At 40.0% G+C, this 13504-nt stretch overlaps 1 protein-coding gene across 1 annotated transcript in view; it reads right to left on the bottom strand.

The window, feature by feature from the left end:
- The window catches only part of LOC116321655 (calsyntenin-2), a 322481-nt gene that overhangs the window by 34442 nt on the left and 274535 nt on the right, over positions 1–13504 (bottom strand). Inside the window, exon 9 of the mRNA XM_031741563.2 lies at positions 7013–7175. Coding sequence (XP_031597423.1) covers positions 7013–7175 — 163 coding nt within the window. The remainder of the gene's footprint in view (positions 1–7012; positions 7176–13504) is intronic.

Below are 13504 nucleotides of genomic sequence, written 5' to 3'. Positions count from 1 at the left end.
CTTTGGGCTGTAGATGTTAAAGGCCAAAGTACTGACAGTAACATTTGTCTGCGATGGTTGCCGTGTTTTTATCAGGCCATGTTTGTGTCTGTAGAAGGACAAGACCCATTCATGCTCAACCTTCAGGACCTCAAAGTTTGATGACTGAACAGCTGTGGCAAAGGTATTAGCTTTCATGCAAGGCTCCAGTGCACAAGTATTACTGGATTTGACAAAAATAAGAGTCATCTACAAAAATGAAAACTCCCCCCTGGATATACTGTCCTTATACCAGCCATACTTAACTCCGCCAAGGAGGTTATGTTTCTGGCAGTGTTTATGTGATTGATTTAATGAATTCTGATAAATTTAGTGGGGGTGTTTTGGCTGCCATCCACCAAAGTCTTTAAGGTCAACTCACTGATTTATTGGTAAACCCCCCCCCCCCAAAAGCCTCATAAATTAGAAACTATGTGGTGTGTGTTTTCAGGATGTAGTAGGTAATGTTTACAGATTTCAAAGCTCATGTTACATTTGACCTCTGACCTCTCCTTCAAGGTCAAAGCATTGATCTGAAGGTCAAAGTGATAATAATGATATCCAGAGCTGTTTAAAACTATGTTTCTTACTGCCATTGTTTGTATTATTGTAAATGGATTCCAAATATCACATCACTATGAACCTCTGACCTCTTCTTCAATGTCAAATAGGATCAAGCTTTCATAAAATGTCTTTTATCTTAAAAACTATAATTAAAATTTTACTGCCTTTGTTTGTATTGGTAGTAGTTATGAAGTGATACTGGTATATGTGGATTCTAAATATCACATTATAGTTTGCATTCAAATATCGTTTCACATTTGACCTCTGACCTCACTTTTACATTTCACATCTCTCAAGTTGATCCCAAAATGAGTTACAGCTTTAAAGAAAGGGAATGAGCTGCCTTGGTGGAGACTTGTGCTCTTGGAGCGCTTCTACTTTGTCTTAATATGTACCTGTTATTTTTTTGGTCTTATTAAGTCACCATAGGCCAGAGAGGAAAAACCAGAAGAATATTTCCATTTCTATTTCACTACAATAGACCTCCACACTCTCGAAAACTCTTTATACTTCTGTGATGATAAACTTTACTTGTGGGGGTCGCCCAGTACCTTCTAATTGTAACAGCACATTTATTACTGTCTTAAGTGATGCATTTAGCTCTTGAATGGCTCAGTCAGCACAGATGGAGACACAACTGACCACTACTGGAAACACTTTATCATGCCTCGCTCTCCTGGTGAGAAAACATGACAGAAATGGGGAGCAGTGAATCCAGCCCTTCAACTCAGAGAGGCTGTGATTTCTGACCTGCAGCTACATTGTGCACAGTGACTACTCAGATAGAGCTCCCTTATCACCCACGGGGCAGACAACAGAGTCCTACCCGTTGATGTGATCTACCCGGGGGATCTTATCAACCCAGTTGCTTGTCATCTGCTCGCCTGCCTTCTTAGATGACAAACAGATGAAGCCTTTTTCTTGACTAGGAAGTGGGAAATAGAAGGGTAGATATAAAAATTCTTGCCCCCTAACTCTTCAGCTTACTGTCCAGTTCATGAATTTAGGTGCAAGTCACCAGTCATGCTTGTGTGACAAATGCCCCCATACACCTGCTCGAAAGTTAATGGAAGAGTTTGGAAAAAGCAAGCAGGAAACAGACTTTTGAAAATGTTCTTTTCAAACTATTTTCTGCTCAAAGAACTGCAATTGTCTTGTCAAGCTTTAGACATATACCTTTTTGTAACTGCTTAGGCTTGTCAAACCAGCTACACACGAGCAAAATATAAGCTTATATAGTGTACCATATTTATTTGAAGGCTGTAGAGCAAATCTGCTGGCTGTTCTGAAGCCTGAATTGAAACATATGGTGTCTGTGGTAATGAAGATGGTGGTTGTGTGACATTTGCCTTCCAAGAAGCCTCTAAACATAACATGTGAAGTGAGAGATGTCAAGCAAATTGTCTTTGTTTACCTTAATGCCTCATTCATTGAGACAGGTGCTTCTATACTTTCAGCCTCAAGTAATTACCAAGTGTACACGTCTTTATCATAGCAATAAATGGTATCCAGTAATAAAGGTGCAACTTTGTAACACTTGAAATAAAAACTCTATGAACAACTAATGTCATTATAGGTTTTCATTTTTAATACACTTAAAAATAAAATAAAGAATCTGCATTAAATTTGACACTGATTACATTTGTATAGACAGCAAGGCAAGAGTTAGCATATCATTAATAACTTGCATTAGTTTTAGGGGAACTCTAGCTTTCAAAGACTGTTTCTACCCAGCATCGCCAGAACAGTGCTGGTCCTTTATCTTCTGCATACGAAAACTGGTGGGAAATATGGCAAGATGGCATTTTCAACCAACTCACGGAGCTAATGTTAGCTTACAGTCATAGTGAAAAGTAAGAAGTACACCCTCTTTAAATTCCAAGGTTTATTGTATCAAAAAATAATAAAAGCAATTTTGTCCTGATCTTAAAACCAGATAAATTCCACCTCAGATGAACTGCAAAACTTTTAAATACTTTGTGTCATTATTTATGTAACGTGTAAGACAAAAAAGGCTGATGGAGTATGTGAAAAACTGAGTACACCCTCACTACTTCCATAGGAACCAAGAGGGTAGGTTGAAGCTAGGTGCTGTTAATCAAATACACTTGATTAATTGATAATGTGCAAGTGTGAGCACATCAATAAAAGAAGACTTTTGACAGTTTGCTTGTCTGGAGCAAAAATCGTGGTGTTACAATGGCCAGACCTTAGCCTGATTAAATGCTGTGGTGGGAACCTAAGAGAGCTGTGCATAAACCACAAACCTCTGTGAAATGAATCAATGTTGTAAAGCAGAGTGGGACAAAATTCCTCCACAATGATGTGATAAAGATGTCCAGAAAACCTGATATTCTTACCTAGATGACTGAGCATCAAGACGTTGCTAAAGAATCATGAATCATGGGAGGAACTTTGTTGCTTTTTTTGTTTTAGGTTTTCACACATTGCTTCTGCATTTTGTCTCAGCTTTTGTTCAATAAACAATGACATATTGTATTATGTCACGTGATGTTGGATTTGGCTAATTGTAAAACTAGTAACGGCTAATTGACTTTTGTTAGTCCTGACTTTTAACTTGGAAACTAAAGGAAGTATACTTTCCTTTTACTATGACTGCATTCAACAAGCTGATGAAAATGTTCAGCAGCTGTTGTAAACTGACATAAATTATCCACCGGGGCCATTAAGAGGTAAATGTGTCAAGTGTGTCACTTTAAACTGTGTTATGTGTTGTACAGAACTACAAGCTTGACAGGAAAGTAGTGCTTGTTACTGGATCACTATACAGTCTATTATTATTAGTATTCCTGATACCAATCACCTGTACAATAAATAAGTGTATTCACATTTTACTGTGTGGAGCGACAGGGCCACACTGACATCAAGTCACTCCATGTTACTCCACTCCAGTTCAGTTAAATTACCACAACCGCAGCCATGTCTTTATACGTGCTGGCTGATGCCCTGCCAAGTGCCAGGCTGTCAGGCGACTGGAGTCTATCTCCTAAAAGCACAAAGTCACATTTGGATTAACAGACACCAAATTATGCCAAAGCCATAGTTTCCTTTTACTTCATGCTTCCCTTACTCTCACTCCCATGCTCAGTTACGTTTTTCTTCCTCTTCCCCTGCCTTCTCTTAAGATGTCCACCTTTCCACTTAGTCCCACACTGACAGATGTTATCAATTTAGGCCGCGGCCAGAGAAACCATTAAGGGTCCCAGACAGAGGATAAAAACGGAAAAGCAGAGGAGAGGGGATTACTGAGATGCTTCAGAGCAGGAATGATACGGGTGATAAAATCGCTGATCATTCCACTTTACAGAGACTGGTCTTTATGTGGCGTCAGCTCTCTTTGCCCGATATGTGCAGTCGTATAGATCTTCACTCTTTTTTATTTGCGTCGTTTCGAAAACAACAGATGAGGTGGAGAGGCATGGGTGAGCTGGAAACTGGATCATTACTTAAGTGTAAATATGAAAGATGTGGCTCCCTCGTTTAGCTTTACACTTATTATGTATGAGTATCAACACCTGTGAGCCTGTATTTATTCAATACACTCTGCATACAGATATATTTATGGCTCAGCAGTGCAAATCATCAAAATTACTTCCTGCATGTTTACCGCTGCGAGGAGGGGAGCTCCAGAGGCAGACCAACGGTGTGTGATTACACACTTGAGGAACTAAGAGAACGAGGCAGGATGAGCGTGTTGCTCTTTGCTATCTGGCTGTTACATACTTCCCAACATGAACACCCTCCGCCAGGTCAGAGGGTAAATATAGACTGACTGTGTGAGGAGTACACAGCCAGCACTTACTCACCAAGGTGGAAGCAGAAGGTTTGATGGGGGGAAACACTTTTATTAGAAAATAGGAGTGTGGAAAAAAGGCGGGCAGATGTGCAGCCAAACAAGCTTTGTTGTTTCACTAGCAGGTTAGAAGGAAATACTTTGTTTTATGCACAATGATGGCCAATGGATTCTTGTAGGTTTAAGACTGATTTTAACCATGAGGCTAATACCATCCATGTCTGTCTTCGCATATTAAAGACTTTGTACTTGTATTGACTTCAGCCCTTCATTCACAGCACAGGCCTCTCATTCATGTGAATGAATGCAGATCCACCTGGAAAGATGCTGTCATGATATAGGACAGTCCAAAACTGTAAACACAGCCTCATAAACACCTGCACAGTATTTTTGCACATAGAAATTCATGTATGTGTTACTAGAACTAACCTCCCTCACCACCACCACTCACAAAGAAGCATACCTCCATTGTCTGTAGTTTCAATAAGTCTGATTTTAAGATGGTTAGCATATAGTTTTGGTTTCTTTTTCATTTACAGTAAGGATGAGGGATTAAAGTTCAGCATGCATTAACTGTTGAGGAGTGGAAAGCCAAAAGTATTATAGTTTATGTAAATCGTCCAACTGAAATGTATAAGTATTTCAGACCACAAAAGAGCAGGAACTATTTTGTTATTTTAATTATTAATTTTTCCATTGCATTTCTACTGAAATTGAAGCTATTTTAACTGTGAATTCTTCCAGCAGCAACCATCACACACCTTTGTGTGTGCATCTCAGAATGAGGATGAATCATCCCAGCATATAATAGTCCAGGCTGTTTGGATTTGTATTGGTATTTCCATCTGCAGGAGTCGGTTTTTGCAGGGAGGAACCCCAACAGCAAGATCCAAACACAGAACAGAGCAGGCATCAAGACAACATAACACTGATTCATTCAGATATGGGATAAAAGGGAAGAGCTGGGCTGGGGTGGACAGTGGCTTGCAGATGCATAGCAACTCAAGGCAGGCTAAAGCAACTAAAATAGAGAGCTCCATTAGATTTGCCAAATGGATGTGCCGAATGGTCACATCTGAGCCATGCAGAATGCTAAGATGGTGCTAAGATCAGGTAAACTGCCAGCAATGCAGCTGATCTTAACTTCACGGCGATCTCGAACTAACGTTGGGTGATTTACACTAAACAACAAGTAATAAACTAAGAAGCCTGATTTCTGTTCTTAGGCTGGTTGTTTGGTTAATTCTGGAACCGATTTGCAAAAACAATGAGTGTTGAAGCACACAGTGTGTACACAGAGTAAGTATTTTTCATGTTAGTGTTTTACCAGGCTCTTAAAAAGCAGACCATGATCACCTGTTAATGAGTTTAATCAGTCTGAAGCACATGTAGCAACACTACAGACCTTGTTACAACAACCCGAATGGCTTATTTGGGTGACTGTATGTAACACAATAATTCTAGATTAAATCAATTTGCTGTAGTTAGGACAGAATCCATTTCTAGACAATGCTGACTGGCCAGTTAAGACTTATGAACCATGAAATTAAATCATTACATTGAATTAAATACTCCAGAATATCAGTGTAGCACTTAGAGCTGACAAATCTGTTTTTATTTACTGTGCCACCACACTCCATCATGTTATATCCTGCCTGAACTCTCTATCAGCAGCCGACTGTTTCTGTAAACCCCATCAGTAAGCAGCTATAATAAGCAACGACATCTGCTACTGCACGTCACCAATGTGTTCACTTTCTTTCTTTTTCTTTTGCTCTGAAAACACATTTACAGCCCAAACCGGGCGAGTTAGACAACAGATGAGCGCAAATTTGCAAGCATGTTTGCAATCAACATATTGGATACTTAACTCTGTGCTTTTAAAAGGCTATTTGCTGTCGCTAATGGCTTATGTTCAGATTTCAGAACTGCCTTTACAACACACGACTGAGACTTTGGCCCCAACAAGGAAAGCACAAATAGTCTCTGAACTCCTTTTCTACTCAAGGCCCCTTTAATCTTCCTGAAGGCCTACAGTGTTCAGCGAAAGAAATGGGAGGGGGAGGTGGAGTAAAGGAGGAGGAGCGCAAATGAAAGCCACACATGATGACCTGCTGCTGCTCCTCACACTGAGAGCCATCTTTATCTAAGGCTAAGCATCACTGAGCAGTCTCATTTGGGCTATCAAATCAGCAGCATGCTGTACTGTGCGAGAAAAAAATCCTCTTTCTTCTACCCTTATGCAATTAGTGGCAGCTATCAGTTTAGAGGACAGTTTAATTGTACGCCTTCATTCACACTCGTTCAGTCATTTGTCAGAGGCAGACTAAGTGCTCTTCTTAATTACATTGTTCATTCAAGGCCAAAGAACACGTTCCACACTCGGTGACTCCCTCAGTGCAAATACTTCAGCAGTGTTATCCCTGAACCTTCTCACGTATAGAAGCAGCAGGAGGATTCTCAAAATACTTCAAATTACAATGACCTTCATATTCAAACTTTCGTTTCAGTTGCACTTTTTTTTTAATTGCCCACAAGATGAATGAATTCTGTTGAAGAACATTAACTGAATACCTGCACCACTATCTGGTATCATCATCAGCTCTGGCTGCTCACCTTGCCAGCAGGCACCGACTGTGAGCTGAACATCAATCTGTGAGGGGTGGATGGGCCAGTCGTCTGTCACCAGGTAGGGGTCATAGGTCACTCCGTCCACATAGAGCGTCACCACTGGAAACTCCACATTGATGACATAGTAATGCCACTCCTTGTCACATATCTGAGAGGAAAACCCAGAGAGATAAATGGAGCTTGGATTAAAAGGTTATTCAGGAAAGTCAAGAGTATCCTGAATCATTTTTCTGTTTTAAGTAACACTTCACTGGTGCCTTGCTGTGATTACATTAAATATGAACTTATTACCACTGTTTCAGGACACCTTCTGAAATTAAAATGGAGTTTTTAATATCGTTTTACTTGTAGACATTTTGATAACTAGCATTTTACAGGAATGGTAATCATTAATTTAAAAGTGCATTTGATCCTATGTATTATTAAAAAACAGCAATTAAAAATACATATCTCAAAGTAGAATCTAGGAGTCCACCTGCAGCAAGTTGTTACAAAATGTAATTTCCATTTAAGGCTAATTGCACAAGCAGGTTTATAGAAGAACCCGTAAAATCATGGCTTTGGACCCCTACAGCCAAAAGACTTTCCTTCTGCACTAATTTATATTTGCCAATAAGACCCCTGCATATAGAACAAAACAGGCATGACAAGAGATATGACAGTTAGACACAGGATAAAAAAGGATCCTGATGAGAAGTGCCGAACACAAGGCTGGGGGACAAGAATCGGTCCAGCAAAGACTCCAATCTGGCCCTATGGATGGCACAGAAAAATGTGAAGAAGTGTATAAACTTTGGACTATTAACTCTATTTTCATTAGTATTACAACTTTTCCTACTGCTTAAGACCTCCCCCATGGCTGGTTACACTACACCAAAGTAATGAAGAAATAAATAAACTATTACAGGAGAGAAAGGTTGTACAATAATAGGGAATTTGGTTTTCTACAATGGTTAGTTAATGTGTAGTTAAACCTACTTAGACTGACGAAAAGGTGAGTTTCTTTGGTCCCGCCCACTTAACATCAAAGTGGGTTTTATGGGACCCATAATAATAAAAAATGAGTTTGACATCCCTGAGCTAGATTGAAAGCGGGTTCCAAAGCAGCTTGCATGTATTCAGTATCTGTAAAGCAACTTAAACAGTGCACCATCTAAGATTTGCAAAGTGTAAAGGTATCAGCAAAACCATCAGCATGATGTGAGCTAGTTTCAGTTACTGTTTGCTCAGGTTTTGGCCTTGGGTGTTTTTAATAGAACATGGCTCCACGTGGAAAGGAGCTCCTCCAAGAAGGGAGGTGAACGTTCATGAAACTCAGTACAAGTAGAGGAGCATCAGAAGGCTACTGAACGTAAAAGAAACACAAGCAGCAGCAGCTGTTAGGAGGAATGGATAAGGTGGCCTTTGGGGAAAATTATTTCATGTACAATTAAGCCCTCCATGCAACTTTGCATTGAAAAATAGTCACGGTAGCGCATGGGAGTTGGCACGTGGATTATTTGTTGAAACGAGTGACAGTGACAGTGTGAAGGATACTGCACGAAGAAAGCGTCTATGGATTTTTTCCAAGAGTGAAATCATTCATCACAGAGCAAGAAAAAGCTTGATGAATATTGGCAGCACAGACTTTGTTTAGATGAAACAAAATAGTTCTGACCTTAAACCACGAGGAGAGAAGTGGGAATGCTGCTGTGAGGCTACAGGAGTGCAGCAAGTTTAGGGTAGATTTATAAGTGGCATTTTGAATGCAGGTTTGTATCTCCAAATGATAAAAGAAAATCGGAAGAAGCTTCAAAGGCACACTTTTCTTCATCAAACATTCTGTTATTCAAAACAAGCTTTTCTTCATTAAACATGAAAACAGGGACTGCTTTTATTTCATCATTTCTGATATTTGCCCAGTGCATGCTCAAGTTGTTGTATCCTGTATGCAGCCATGGTAAAAAGAAAATACGCTCTCAGTCAAGTCTAAGGTTTTACATATCAGGACATAATAAAAAAAATATTTAGTCTTTGCTGGGTCTCTAATTAGATCCAATCAACAACACAAGATATATACCATCATTATTTATTTTGAATTTAAATATTATTTACAGTCTGACCTTGGAGTGGTTGAATTTGACATCATCTGTGTTAATGAGCAGCAACAACTGTGTCTCTAAGATCATTGCTGTCTCCTTGTGTTAACACACACCTGAATGCTGCAGACCAGCAAACTGCCAAAACTGCTTTTATAGAGGTGCTCACAGTTGCTCATGAGCACTTAATGAAGTACATTTGATTAACAGGACCTGGCTGCTACTTACATTCTGAATGGAAGCAGTAAGAGTGTGCGCTTATATCTACCCGTTTTTTATTATGCATACATAAAACCTCAGAATATAAAGAGGGTGTACTTTCTTTTTACCATGATGAGAAAACATTTTAAGACACAATATTTATGCTTTGTGCATATGCTGTGTACTGTGCATATTTTTTTAATGACCTGACTCAGAAAACATCAGTTTAAAACAAGAACAACAGGCTAGAGATGGCTATGTATACAGCGCCTGATGGTGTGCGTTAGTGTCAACAGAAGACAACCAAAGAAAAAAAAAGAAAAGATCAGCCTTTATGTCATTGACTTGCACAAAAACTAGACTCACAATACTGAAAAGCACTTTAGCTTTGTTCTTTGTCAGGGAATACAAAGCTCCCTGTTCACCAAGGAACAAAAAACATCCTTTGATCTCATTCTGCTGCCAGAAACTGCTGCTTCTCATCACAGGAAGTGCGTGAAATATGTTGCACACAACGGATTGACTGACACTTGTAAATCAAGTAACGGTGAAGTAACTGACTTGATTTTGAATACGTGGGGTTTTAAATGAGAGAGGTGATGTTTATGGTGTGTTCTGTTTGGTTTTCATTTTTAACCAGACGTTAACTACAGGAAGAATTCGTAAATTTAAAACCCTCCCTCACCTCCACATTGTGTGGGCGAAAAAATTAATATTGCAGTACGGTGTCTCATTTTAGAGGGATGTTTGTTTTCTATTAGAGCTTGCCTCCACTTTGTGATTTAGTGTGGGAAAAAAACAGCCCTTTTTTTTTGTACATTAATTCTTGGCTTGGGAAGTGAAAACTAAATGCTTCCCTCTCCACTAAACGCTGACTGAAATGCATTAGTACATCACCTGTTTAACCTCTTCTGAAAAATGCTTGACTGCGGCGCTCTTCGGCATGTTTGACCATTTACCCCGTCCTGCTGTGCAATTTAATTGAGTGCACCGGCCCTCTCCCACCTATCTGTCTCTCTGTCGCTCCCCTTTTCTCGGCTTTAGGCTTTGCCTCTCAAAACTCACCGGGCCGTGCTTCACCTCTTCCTCTCTCGGCCCCTCTGATACAACCTGCGACAGCCTTTGAACACTCTGCCTGCGGTAACCTCCCTCTCTAGGAAAGAGCACTCTGCAGCCTGCTTATTAGCACCATCCTAGCGCAGCAGATGGGAGTTCTAATCAATCCATTCCATTTTCCCTGTTATTTAGGTGCGAGATGCAACATCTGGCCGACCAGTGATCATCCTGCACAGCTGCTTAACACATATGCGGCACGTCGATCTGCTGAGTCGGTGCTCAGAATTGCAGGAGGATAATGTGTTTGTGGTTTTGATGGTGCTGCATATACGATTGAAACTAACTGCATCGATGTTGATTAGCTAGTTAGGATTTGAGGACATAAAGCGTGTGCAAACATCCTGTGGCCCTAATGTCAGCGGTCCACTGTGCATCGTGGGGTTTTCTTGATTTCACATGTTTGCAAGATTCATACTGAATTCATCCCCCGGACAAGGTTTGTGCATTATCAGTTGGAATTTAAAGTGGGTTTTTTTCAATCTGGTTAAATCTCAGCTGCCAGATGTAAAGTCGCTTATGTACACTGGCACACACATGCTCTAATCCCTCTGACATTTACACATGCACACTACTGCTTCGTTTCACTTTTTGCTGTGGAGTATTTCAAAGACAGCTCTGAGCACCTAGTGGGTGATTTACTCTTACAGCCTTCAAAAGGGAAAATGGCGCGGTGTTTTTTGCCCAAGAGGAAGCTGACTTAGTCGGCTTGTGATGTCAGGTGGAGAGCCCTCTTAAGGGTATAAGGAAGGAGTGAACAATGTGACCACATTAGGCGAGCAGACAAAAACAAAGCAAAAAACTATTTTGACAAAATATTTTAGTAGCTGCTAATGGTTTAGATTTTTTTCTAAACATTCAAAGTCACTAAATATTTGTATTTTCCCAAATTAAAAGGTTTTAGAAGATACCAGAAAGAAAATTCAACTGGACAACTGCAGGCAGAGGTTCTGCGAATTCAGTAAATCATGTATGGATGTAATTTAGATGTAAGAACACCTCTGTAAACAAGATCAAAACATTAACAGCAACCTTCCATTTTTATTAATCTTAAATATCAAACCCCATCAGATTAAGCACTGTGAAAGAGAAAAGGATTCAGGAAATCTTTAAGGATGATGTAAGTATAGGGTTGTCAAAGGAGTTTGCAAGGAAAAGCGTCTGAACTTCTTTAAGTTGCTTGAAGACGTTTCACCTCTCATCCGAGAAGCTTCTTCAGTTCTAAGGTCAAATGGCCGAGAGTCCCAGGGACTACGATGACCTGGATGACTGAGAACCTTCACAGACATAAGTATAGGGTTGATATGCAAAGAAGACAATGTTATGAGTTTGACAGTTCTGTGAGATTTCCATCTGGCCAGGTGAAAAAAAAATCCATATAATAAAGGTATAGTTGTGGACCTGATCCTAACCCTGGATTGGTGGATGTTAAAAGCTTCCAATACCTCCAATATACACTTTATTATCAATCCCTGCACACCTGCTTAGACAATTTATGATCAACCAGCTGTGCGGCACAGGTGTCCTACATACAATTATATAGATGGAGGCCAGGAGCTTCAACTAATGTTCACATCAAACAGCAGAGTGGGGATGAAAATGTAACTTTCACCATGATATGGTTGTTAGTGCTGGCAGATGAGCTATAATACTTGACTCCTGTTAGCCAAAAACAACAGCTACAGTGGGCACAAGGTCCTAAAAAGGACTTTTTGCAAGACAACATGGTCTAATTAGATGACAAAACTGATTTCTGCTGAAGCTGCCCACGGTAGACTCAGAATAGGCTCAGAATGCATGACTTCATGGCTCTGACCTTTCCTGTTTTACTTGCAGGCTGCTGCTGGTGTAATGGGGTGTGGAATGCTTCCCTGGCACACGCTGCCATTGTTAATACCAGACAAATGTTGATTGAATGCCTCAGTTTATCTGAGTACTGCTGCTGATTATGTGCATCTCTAAATGGTCATAACCTAACATCTTCCCAAAGGTACGTGCAGCATGATAATGCTTTGTCACAAAGACAAAGTCATCTCTGCCTTCATGAACATAAAAGTGACTTTAGTGGAATTCATGGACCCTCGTGGGTGACAGAACTGTGTCCGGAGAACGTGTTTGGGATGTGGCAGAATGGCAGATCTGCATGAATGTACAGAATGTGCACCATGTTAATGCCAAGGATCACTTCTGATGTGAGCTGTCAGTGCTGGAATTGGTCCAAAGGTGTGCAAAGAGACAACCTTTAAGGTGACGTCGCCAAAAACTAAACGAGGTAAGTGTTTTGCTTTACAGGAAGAATTTTGTGACTTTGCACAGGGCTAACTGAGTGTATATCATTTTATTGTAGAGGTAAGGCTTCTGCCTACAATACTGAATCAGCCCATAGAGAAGGTTTGTTTGGCAGGAAGATTGTTAAAATATCTTTTAGTTACCTTATGAATAGAATTACCAAATGCGTCGCCAGCAGTGGACTTATTTCAGTAACATCAGTGCACCAACACACCACGAATGGAAATGCAGACAATACAAATCAATTAGGCTCAGTTTTCATTTCAATGCAAAGAATCATCATTTGTCAAAGTGCTGCGCTGGCAAATTTGTGATGAATTACCTTCCACTGAAAACGTTGGGGTAATTTTAATATACCATAATCGCCACAGTGGAAGGCAGGAATGTGTGCAAGTAAACAAGTGAAATCTTTCAGCATGCTATGAAAATCTCTCCTCAGTGTCTCACTAGAATGAAAAACATGCCCACGTTAACACAGACTTGCTTTTTTTTTTTTTTTTTTTTTTTTTTCACTCCAGTGCAGTGTGGCTTTCCGTTTCACTGTCTCACAACAGTGTTGCTGCTCTCAATGTAATTTATATCGTTGTTCGCCAATTTCTCCAACTTGCTCAATAAAAAAATCAACATAAATTTACATTATTGGAAATCCGATACCACTGTATGTAGTCCGAGAGCTGCAGCGCGTAATTTCATTGCAAGAAGCAATAAAATGCTCGGTGCATCCTGCTGAAACATCCGGTGAATTAATGCTTTGTTTGTGTGAATGTCTGAGTCACTCTCATTATAGATTTTGCTG

This window comes from Oreochromis aureus, linkage group 14 (assembly GCF_013358895.1).
Source record: "Oreochromis aureus strain Israel breed Guangdong linkage group 14, ZZ_aureus, whole genome shotgun sequence".
NCBI classification, from domain to species: domain Eukaryota; kingdom Metazoa; phylum Chordata; class Actinopteri; order Cichliformes; family Cichlidae; genus Oreochromis; species Oreochromis aureus.
The sequence above is the reverse complement of the archived record's forward strand: the minus strand, read 5'-3'. Positions and strand labels throughout refer to the sequence as shown.